The following is an 11,171-nucleotide window of genomic DNA, read 5'->3' on the forward strand; positions in this document are numbered from 1 at the left end:
TGCCTGACTCCGCCCCTAGTAAGCTCCTTCAGTCCTTTTCAAACGATCTGGTACCCTTGCTTGCCCAGAACCTTAGCCCTGGTCCTCTCACTTTAAGACCTGGCGGCACCCGAGTAGCGGAGGGCTCCACCCGAAGCCAAAGGTGGCTGTTATAGGCAGAAGTGTGAGCTGTGACCGGGACCTTGGCAATTGTTCTGGGTTTTGGGTTACCGATCGGGACTTTATAACAGGCCCTGGATGATGAAGGAGCCACATCACCTGTTTCAGCCGAGCAATTGTCTGATCTTCTGCAATGTTTGAATGCACAAGAGGGCAAACAAGACTGAATTGTGCGGCGCTTGCAACTCCTAACTGCCCATCGGGATGCCATGCAGCAAGTCCTGCAGTTCCTGCCAGTCAAGCACCAGAACCCAAGGTACCCTTACCTGATAAATTTTCTGTTGATCGTAAACAATTCTTTGCTTCCCTAGAGACCCGTAAACTTTATTTCAGTTTATTGCCTCGCTCTTTAAATTTGTTATTACTCTCCTACAGGGAAATCCCTGTCACTTTAGAAGCATTTTTTAAAGCCGTGGCCTTACTCTATGATGAGCCTGATGCCTGCAGAGGAATATTGCACTGAATTGAGATGCTGGGCTGTTGGTACCCAGTGGAATGACACAGCCCTATGTAGCCAGTTCCGTGTAGGGCTCTTTGATGCTATTAGAGATAGCCTACTTCACTATTCCACCACCCACCTCCCTTGAAGCCTTAAAGGAACAGTAACACCAAAAAATAAAAGAGCTTTAAAGTAATAAAAATATAATGCACTGTTGCCCTGCACTGGTAAAACTGGTGTGTTTGCTACAGTAACACTACTATAATTTATATAATAAGCTGCTGTGTAGCCATGGGGGCAGCCATTCAAGCTGGAAAAAAGGAGAAAAGGCACAGGTTACATAGCAGATAACAGATAAGCTCTGTAGAATACAATAGTGTTTTATCTGTTATCTCCTATGTGCCTGTGCCTTTTCTCCTTCAAATGGCTGCCCCCATGGCTACACAGCAGCTTATTTATATAAATTATAGTAGACTTTCTGAAGTAAACACACAACTTTTACCAGTGCAGGGCAGCAGCACATTATATTTTAGTTACTTTTATACACTTTCATTTTTTGGTGTTACTGTTCCTTTAATGCACCTAGCTATTCAGATGGATGCACCTGGGTTTGTTTCTGCCAGCAAGATCATAACTCCCTCTGAATCTGTTCCTCCTGCTCAATCCCCTGATTGGGGCCACTAAACTGTCACCTGAGGAATCATACTCTAGACCAATGCTGTCCATTCGGCCCACGACCCCCCTCTGTGTGGCCCCCCACCTGTCTGGCTGCTTTGATGGCTTACCTTTGTGTAAGGTTTAAATGGTATCAGTATTGAGATTAACTGGCCCCCTGCATGGTTCACAACTCCGATTCAGGCTGTAATCCCCCTGTATTGTTTAAATATGTAATCCCCTGTACTGTTCACACCATTTAATCCCTGCCCTATGCTGCCTGTGTGTGCACATTAATGTGCTCTAAATCAAATGTAGGGGACTCGTTTCCTGACATGCACTGATATTACTTAGCGCCGCAACTATCCCATTTAATTATTTGGCTAGACAACCTGCACCATCTCAGTTTGAAAAATATTTCAGCCCAACTGAGGTTTTAAAGTGCACCCTATAGGGAGACTACTAAGAAACAATTCTGAACAAGATACTAGAAGATACATGCGTAAGGGTGGCTTTGCAAATAGTCAAACAAAAACACAGACCCCCCCACACTCTGGGACAACCTGACATTCCCTAGTGGAGGTTACGGCCCGTGGTCTGGAAAAGGCATTGGTATTATAGGGGATATCTGGACAGGAGATGGCATTTGCCCATTTGGGGAGATACAACAATGGCTTTCCAGTCAATAGTGCCATTATGTAAGGCTTTAAAAGCCCCCCTGTCTGCCCACAGGAAAGAGGATGTAGCTAAATGGAACTAGCAACAGATACTATACAAGATGAGGAAGGTCAGAAAGCACAGGGATTCCCACAAATGGACTCTGTATGCTGCAGGCAACAAATGATTCAGTTTTATGTCCCACATAAAGCCTGTTTTACCCCGATCAGACTGCACCTAATGATCCCTGCTATACCTGAAACAGGTTCCATGATGCATATGCTGTGGCAATGCGCTATTATTAAACCTGGTCCACAATTCTGGATAGAGTAGATACCCCGGTGCATATCACCCTGGGCAGAATCCCAAGGTATGCTTGCTTAATATTCTTAACAATAATGCAGTGGAAAAGCAGACCCCCCCCCCCCCAGAGGTTCAAGCTTGTGAAAATCTCATCTGGAGAACATGTACTAATCTTAAAATTGAGAACACCAAAGCAAATTTCATAAAGTCCAGTCCACAAATGTCGCCAAGCGAGCGGATCTTCTCCCCATACCCCCCACCTACGTGTGAGCGATATCGGGGGAATCCAGGGTAATTTGGTCGTTTGGCCCTGGGGCCAAAAGATCAAATTAGAACAACGGTAATGCAGCCGATGTGGTCCCCTATCCAACTAAATTTTTTACCTGCCCAATCAATATCTGGCCGATTTCAGGTCGGGCAGGCCCAACGTTAGTTCCCCTACACGGGCCGATAAGCTGCCGAATCGGTCTAAGGGACTGATATCGGCAGCTAGAATCGGCCCGTGTAGCCACCTTTAGTGGCTGCAGATAAGGCTCCAGTACCTTATACAGGCCATAGATTGCTGCTCTATTTAACCTATAGCGACTCACTATTTCCTCTTCCTGATTCACTATTTCCTCTTCCTGATTCTCTGGAAAAAGTGGGGTCCCTTACCACCTATAAATATGTACTGTGAGGTGTGAAATGTGTAAGCAAAAATTCATGGGGTTTGTATCTGTTTTATAATATGTTAATATAAATCAATTTGGTGTTTTTATAGTGATTTTGAATTGTGGGACATTGTTTAAATTGACTTTTGCAAGCTTGTTGGTTCTCATACTCCATTCTTTTTACAAGACAATGAATATCCCCCTTGTATAGTTATAAAAAGCTACTCGTAGTAGAAAGTACATTATACTTTATTCTTAAAATACAATATAGTATATACTACAGTAGTACTAGCGATAACACAGGTATTAGCTGTAGATGTTCCTTTTTTCTTGTTGGTCATAATTCCTCCAATTCCTCCTCCTTCATCCTCCTCAGCACGGTGTTTGTTAGGCATCCTGGTTTCCTTGGTCTTCAAACGACGTCCTCTTCCATCTTCAAATGTGGTTTGTTTTTTTTAAATTGGATTCTCCTTTCTATATCTTTTTTTAGTGTGTCCTACAGACAATCTTTGTATGGAGGCCTTACACAGTAGTGCTATCGATAACACAGGGATTTGATGTAGATTGTCTCTAACTCCTTAAAGTTATAAAGACATCCCCATGTTGATGTTAAATCCTCCAAATCCTCCACCTTCATCCTCCTCAGCACCCTGTGTGTTGGGAATCCTGGCCTCCATAGTAGAATCATCACCGTTTGGTGACTTTGGTCTGTGATTTGCACTTGATCTTTCCATGGTGCAATGGAGCCTCTGCTTTTTTCTGGGTCGCAGGGGCTCTTATTTGCTGTTTTGGCATCTCACAATGTGGAGCCAAAATCTGAGGTGAACAAGACAAACAGCGATGGATTAATGTTAGTTGCTCAAGCAGATCGAAAAGACTACTCCCTACTGTTCCATATAATACAATGCAAACTTATACTATCCTTCCTAGTTTTCTATTTAACGTTGTGTAAAACTAGCTTATTGGAAATAATCTATATTAGATGATAAAAAGTCTGTGACTTACCCTTAGTTGCAATTTCATCAAAAGTTCACAGTTCTGTTCTGTCAGGTCCAGAGGTATCCAGGCATCCACGGTCATATCTGCAGCCGCCATTAGCCGATATAGGGGCACAGTAATACAACCGAGGAGCTTACTGCTTTCATCTTGCAGCTGTGAAAAAAAACAGTCATAAGTGGCCCAGAAATCAACGATACAGCAGATACAAAGGCAGTCACCCAAGCTACATCATAAGAGAAGGGCATTGGTACTGACCTTAACCTTCAGTTCCTCAGTGTGTGGGTTCCTTATCAAGAACTGGAACCCCTCAGTCCACATTGCTTCTCCATTATTCACTCTACTCTGGAAATAGAAAAATTACATTCAGAATTAAAAAATGGCACGGTCATTTAGTTAAACAGATTGATACTTTTTATAGGGTACAGGGAAATAATATTTTGATATTCCCACACTTACTCCAAGTTTCTTTACAGAATCTCCAACGGCAGCATTCACCACTGCTAATGGTAACAGTTTGCCTCTCTTCACCTGTTAGAAGAAAAACAAATAAATAACTGTGTATCCTTGGAAAAATGGAACTTAAATTAAACAATCTTGGTGCTGAGAGAAGATTTATAGCTATTATATCCAAAATAATTAAGACTAAAAAGGCCTAATAGGCATCAGGGACAGGAATAACTATTTAAAAGGCATCACTTCCGACTCACCTGTATAACAGGTAGACCCCTTGCTTTTTTAATAGTAACATAAAGAACGGCTGATGAAATCTCGTTCTTCCTCTCCGGCTGAGTTCGTATATTTTCTTTCAGCACCTGAAAAAAGCAAACAAATTTAATTCACCAGAGCTCAAAAGATTCCAACCTTTCCCCAAAGCAGCCAAGAAAAAGGATCAGGGCCTTTACCTCTTCCAACTTGGTAGGGTCTGAAAGAAGCCTCAGTCGTTCCACCTTGATGTGAAGTTGGCCGGATTTCACATTCTCCAGCTCGAGCCACTGAAGGGGCAAAAGAAGCTAGTTAGACAGTTATTTAGATACCTCCCACAGCCTTGCATTGTTGTTATTATTAATATTATTCATCAACACAACTGACTACACTTACCTTATCTAGGCATTTCTTCTCTGGGACTTCTGCTGCATCGATTTTACAGCTAAATATCGCAAAAAGAGAAAAATATTTCAGTTAAAAAAATGATTTAAATCGAAAATTGGCTATTTAATTTTTACGGGGGGGATGGATCTTGAAAACACAAAAACAGATTATTGACATTCAATTCTGCAACCTGTATGTTCTGTATCTGTATGTTCATTTGAACATATTCTGCTTCGTGTTATTACAGAGCAACATAAGGAAACAGGGGCCTGGGGTTTAACACATACCTGCCCAAAGGCTGATTCATCTTCATACGTTTGTCAAAGAGATTGAATTCTATCTCCTGCTCTGGGAGGTCAGAATATAATATCTAGAAATAAAACAAGAAAGTAAGTTATATTATCTGCGGGCATATCAACTGTATGTACTGTGCAACTATAATATCTGGGCATGGGATACCTCAAATGTCTCCTTCCACTGTGGGTTCAGGTTCTTCTGTATTACCCTTGTTTGTACTGTTGCTCCTCCACCACGGATGACAACATATGGGTTTCGTAAAACGTCCTTGGCACTAAGGTTTTTGGCTTCTATCACTTGGATACGAAGCACATTCTAAAATAACAAAGCAGAAAGTCAGTATATAAATGAGACATTGGAGGCTGCAACATGGATTGAGCTCTCTAAGCGCAACATTCAGTCTTTTACTGTGTACAGGGAAACAGGAGGGGACACAGGCTGTAATAGAAAAACTAGGCCTTACCCTCGGATCTTTGAAGTTCAGCTTGTCCAAGTCAAATTTTGCTGCTAAGGGATGGCTCAAATGTTTTGGTGAAATAAAGTAATTTCCAATTTCAGCAAGAATCCTCTTCTCTGTCAGCGCGCTGAAAGGTAAAAGAAGATATGTGAGTGATTCCAATGGGTAGAACAGTAATATAAACCAGGTAGAGAGCTGACAGGAGAAATGGCACTGGTGTTTTTGGGTAAAGACATTTAGAAACATATGGGGTAGCATTAGGTCAAGAGCAATAGCTGGGAAAGGAAGGGCAGAGGATCAGCAGATATAAAGTCAAGGGGGGCAACTTACTGAAGTCCAGGAATATTAAGCAGGTGGGTGAGTCCTTTCCAGTGTAGATCCAATAGCTGCAATAAAGCACAGTCACATTGTACAATTAGAACAGACAAAGGGAAAAATCACAAACTATCAACTCTTTCCTAATTGTATATGTCGTCTACCATTATCTGCACTAACCAGCTCCATATTTAATTGACTTACCGGTGGATAAGGGAAATAGTAGGTCAGCGCTCCAAATAAGGGTGGGTCCTCCATCAGGGGTGCAAAAATGACCCGCAAGATTCCCTCCAGCTGGAAAAGAGAAAATGATGTTTATTTATGATATGTACAAGAGAAAGGGGTAACGTACACATGTATATAAAAGACTGACCGACTCTCACCTTTATATTTTTCACTCCGAATAAGGGGGTACGGTCAGTAAATCCCATATCTATTTTCACTGCCGCATCACAACTGCAAATAAAGGAGCAAAAGATGATTGTGTAAGGAAATAATATTTCAGAATGTGAAAATGAAAGGTAAAAAAAGGGGATAAGAAATGTACCTTATCTCCAGATCTAATATTATCTGCTTCTTCTCTGGATCCGCTTGAGCTCTCATAGCATTGACCTGTGGGGGCTGAATATAAACATTGGGGTGTTACAATGTGTTGGTTAAGACATCTCTTTACAAGAGGAGAGATAATTTAAACACAGAGAGGGATCATTACCTTTTCACCAAGGTCAATGTTTATGAAACGGATCGCGGAGAGGTATTTGCTGATGGCGCGAATTTCAGGCTGATGCCTCTCTCTAAGCAATTTATCAACGTATTTGGTAATATAAGGCCACAATTCCTTCATAATCTGCAGGGCGATTAAAAGAAAACAGATTTAATAGGCTGTAATTAGTCAAACACATACCCAGACACACCCAAACTTCCCACGTGCCATCATCCACCACTAACAGAATAAAATAGTTCTGCTCCTTACCACATTCAGGGACCGGATCCTCTCGAATTGTTCCTCTGAGTCCTGCAGATTCAGAGAGAAGCAGAACGTTAGCGTTCATGTTCCATTATTGCACTTATAAGGCCACATTTGCTCTCTATAAAAACTAGGTTCTAACAGCATCATAATAAAAATATAATTAAAAAGAAAGAAAAAAAAAAAAGTCTAATTTTATACCAAGTATAAACCAGGGTGGGGGTGGGGTTTTCTGTCATTTTGGGAATTTTTTGGTGAAGCAAAACAGGACAGATTTGCTCATCACTAGTTATATGATACTACAATTTAATTAAAGGTGAACTACCCCTAAGCAGAAAGTAGTGCTGGGCGGTATACCGGTTTAACCGGTATACCGTTTTTTTTTAAAAAAACGGTATGAGTTTTAAACATACCGCTATACCGGTATGCGCACCTCCTGCTGTTTTTCTCCAATCACATCCGCGTTGCGCCCGTGCGTACGTGACGTCGGCGCGCATGTGACGTCAGCGCGCACGCGACGTCGCTAGGACGCATCGCTGGAGCTGGAGGAACCACAAGTTGGGTAAGTTCTGCTGGGGGGTTGTGGCTGGGGTTGGGGGGGCTGGGGGTGTTGTGGCTGGGGCTGGGGGGGGTTGTGGCTGGGGTTGGGGGGGCTGGCTGGGGGGGTTGTGGCTGGGGTTGGGGGGGTTGTGGCTGGGGTTGGTGTTGGGGTTGTTGGGGGGGGCTGGGGTTGTTGGGGGGGGGGTGGGGGGCCACCAATATTTATTATTTATTTTTTATTTATATACCGTCAAATACCGTGATACCGATATAATTTTGAAAAATACCGTGATATAAATTTTTGGTCATACCGCCCAGCTCTAGCAGAAAGAGGGGCAACTTACTTTTTGTGGCACATTTTTCTGTTCCTCTGTCTGTTTATCCTCTGTCTCTATTGCAGAGGGGCTATGGCTCTTCTTCCAGTACCTGTAGCACTTCCATAGCACCATTCCTATTATAAAGTAGCCGATTTTAAACTGTATACGGCCAAAAAAGTAACCTAATAACAGGAACAGAATATATTTTATAGTTGAAAATGTAAGCACAGATTGTAATCCTTCTGGCATGATCATTTGAATAAAAGAAAACATTTTAAAAATATATATAAGTATTCTAATGTTCTACAGCTAAAGAGTCAGAAGCGAGCTCCTTCCTCCTCAGCTGTCAAACACAGATTGACTCAATAGCAGCATCTAGCCACTAAAGCTGTCCTGATGACATCACAATGCTATCCAGGCACTATCCTGTACTGTCAAGTGATGACATCACAATGCTATCCAGGCACTATCCTGTACTGGCACAATGGACCATGTGATCACAAGGGATAACATTACAGCCAGTAACTTCACTAACTTCTTCCTTTTAATCATGAAACAAGTGCCTATTATCATTATTCTAACTGCACTAGATCATTAAAATAAATTACAAATAACACTAAAAGGGTCATTTTGCCTTTATTATTGTGTTTTATTCAGTTCTCTATAAACAGGTATACCATAGATGATCTGCAAACAAAAAAGAGTTAAAAAGCTATTTGGTAGCTATGGGCAACCACCTTGGACCCTATTTATAACTGTCACATAAACAGTTTCTACTTCAAAACTCTCTCCCAGTTTTCACTGAAGTAAAAGAGTATTATGAGAATGAAGTAGAAATGCATTGGCAACGGGGTATTCATCTTCTCTTGAACGTCTCTTAAAAGAATAGTAACACCAAAAAATGAACGTTTCTAGTTATTAAAATATCAAAAGTAAAATAATACAAGCCCCCTGTGTACTTCCCAAGCCGGTTCAAAAAGTTTCCTGCAAACTCCCAGAATTCCATATAACAAAAGAACCCAACGCTGGTTTGTTATATAGAATAGTAATTAAAATATAATGTGCTGGTAAAAGTTGAGTGTTTGATGCAGAAACACTACTGTAGTTTATATAAAGCTGCTGTGTTTCCATGGGGGTAAAACACCATTTAATTCTACAGAGTGTATCTGCTATCTTCTACCAGTGCAGGGCAACAGCACATAATAGTTATTCTATAAAACACATTTTTTGGTGTTACTTTTTCTTTAAGTTGCTGTTTGGTAGGGTAATATTGATCTATACATCTATCTATAATATCCCTATAGGATATATATATAAGCCATTATCCATTATCCCACAGACTCCATTTTAATCAAATAATTCAGAATTTTAAAACTGATTTCCCTTTTCTCTGTAATAATAAAACAGTATATATAGTACATATAATTACCCCTTATTGGGGGCAGAACAGCCCTATTGGGTTTATTTCATGGTTAAATGATTCCCTTTTCTCTGTAATAATAAAACAGTACCTGTACTTGATCCCAACTCAGATATAATTACCCCTTATTGGGGGCAGAACAGTCCTATTGGGTTTATTTCATGGTTAAATGATTCCCTTTTCTCTGTAATAATAAAACAGTACCTGTACTTGATCCCAACTAAGATATAATTACCCCTTATTGGGGCAGAACAGTCCTATTGGGTTTATTTAATGGTTAAATGATTCCCTTTTCTCTGTAATAATAAAACAGTACCTGTACTTGATCCCAACTCAGATATAATTACCCCTTATTGGGGGCAGAACAGTCCTATTGGGTTTATTTCATGTTTAAATTAAAAAAAAAAAAAAATATATATATATATATTATATATATATATATAACTGGACAGAGAGTTTAAACCCAACCTCATTGCACATAAACCTATATGGTGCCCCTTGGCACATGAGCAGTTAAGAAGCTTAAATCCATTACAGGCGTTGAAAATGCTCTGAAATCAGGAATTCCAGCAAAGTTGACCTAATTTGCTAATAACAGAGAGGGGAGAGTGAATTCCGAACACGGCGTTGAAAGTGGAGAGATGACAGATTAGGCAAGTTCAAGACTCTGGGCCAGATATGAGTAATTGTGATTGAATAATAAATGGAGAGAGATGAGAAAACATATAATTCGCTCATTTATTTTTCATTTTATACCAACCCCCCCCATCCCCAGGCTGGAGAGGCAGGTATCATTCCCAGCTCAGTGCTTACCCTATGGGATTAGGGCTGCTTCCTCATAGGCTGCTGCTTTATTTATGTGTTTCCTCTTCTAATTTGTCTGTGTAAAGCTGGCCTAACACTGACAGATCCGCTCGTTTGGCGGGATCAAGCAGATCTTTCCCTGATATGGCCACCTTGAGAGGGAACTGGAGCAGTTTGCAAGAAAAGAGAGGTTCAAACTGAAACATGTTGAAAGCTCGTTCTTCACAAAGGGGGTGCCACCAAATATTATGTCTAGGGTGAAAATCAATTCATCAGTCATTTATTGTATAAATCTGAAAGGATATGATCTACGAGATCTATGAGTTCTACATATAAATAATTAAAGGGGTTGTTCACAACTTTTAGCCAATTGTAGAGAGTGCTATTCTGAGACAATTTGCAGTTGGTCTTCATTTTTATTATTTGTGGTTTTTGAACTATATACAGGTATCAGACCCCTTATCCAGAAACCCATTATCCAGAAAGTTCCGAATTACGGAAAGGCCATCTCCCATAGACTCCATTGTAATTAAATCACATTCTTAAAAATTGTTTCCTTTTTCTCTGTAATAATAAAACAGTACCTGTACTTGATCCCAACTAAGATATAATTACCCCTTATTGGGGGCAGAACAGCCCTATTGTGTTTATTTAATGGTTAAATGATTCCCTTTTCTCTGTAATAATAAAACAGTACCTGTACTTGATCCCAACTAAGATATAATTACCCCTTATTGGGGGCAGAACAGCTCTATTGGGTTTATTTCATGGTTAAATGATTCCCTTTTCTCTGTAATAATAAAACAGTACCTGTACTTGATCCCAACTAAGATATAATTACCCCTTATTGGGGCAGAACAGTCCTATTGGGTTTATTTAATGGTTAAATGATTCCCTTTTCTCTGTAATAATAAAACATTACCTGTACTTGATCCCAACTAAGATATAATTACCCCTTATTGGGGCAGAACAGCCCTATTGGGTTTATTTAATGGTTAAATGATTCCCTTTTCTCTGTAATAATAAAACAGTACCTGTACTTGATCCCAACTAAGATATAATTACCCCTTATTGGGGGCAGAACAGCCCTATTGGGTTTATTTC

At 40.4% G+C, this 11,171-nt stretch overlaps 1 protein-coding gene across 1 annotated transcript; it reads right to left on the reverse strand.

The window, feature by feature from the left end:
* Nucleotides 1-3,095: 3,095 nt before the first annotated feature.
* Nucleotides 3,096-8,196, reverse strand: LOC116411089 (extended synaptotagmin-1-like). The gene is made up of 17 exons (XM_031902993.1): nucleotides 7,871-8,196; nucleotides 6,993-7,034; nucleotides 6,732-6,866; nucleotides 6,567-6,640; nucleotides 6,403-6,475; nucleotides 6,224-6,313; nucleotides 6,035-6,090; nucleotides 5,711-5,831; nucleotides 5,410-5,562; nucleotides 5,238-5,320; nucleotides 4,960-5,008; nucleotides 4,764-4,853; nucleotides 4,569-4,673; nucleotides 4,318-4,389; nucleotides 4,117-4,203; nucleotides 3,868-4,014; nucleotides 3,096-3,678 (listed from the first exon to the last, which is right to left on the reverse strand). The coding sequence occupies exons 1-17, from the start codon at nucleotides 8,114-8,116 to the stop codon at nucleotides 3,550-3,552; spliced, it is 1,752 nt and encodes a 583-aa protein (XP_031758853.1). The 5' UTR covers nucleotides 8,117-8,196; the 3' UTR covers nucleotides 3,096-3,549.
* Between the last annotated feature and the right edge of the window lie 2,975 nt (nucleotides 8,197-11,171).

The sequence above is a fragment of the Xenopus tropicalis genome, chromosome 5 (assembly GCF_000004195.4).
Source record: "Xenopus tropicalis strain Nigerian chromosome 5, UCB_Xtro_10.0, whole genome shotgun sequence".
Classification (NCBI taxonomy): Eukaryota; Metazoa; Chordata; class Amphibia; order Anura; family Pipidae; genus Xenopus; species Xenopus tropicalis.

Coding starts and splice junctions, on each gene's coding strand:
- LOC116411089 (XM_031902993.1), bottom strand. CDS start 8,116: ATGTTTTCTTTTATTCAAATGATCATGCCAGAAGGATTACAATCTGTG. Junction 6,641..6,731: donor ACATTGACCTTGGTGAAAAG/GTAATGATCCCT, acceptor GTTTATATTCAG/CCCCCACAGGTCAATGCTAT. Junction 5,009..5,237: donor ATGAATCAGCCTTTGGGCAG/GTATGTGTTAAA, acceptor TGCGATATTTAG/CTGTAAAATCGATGCAGCAG.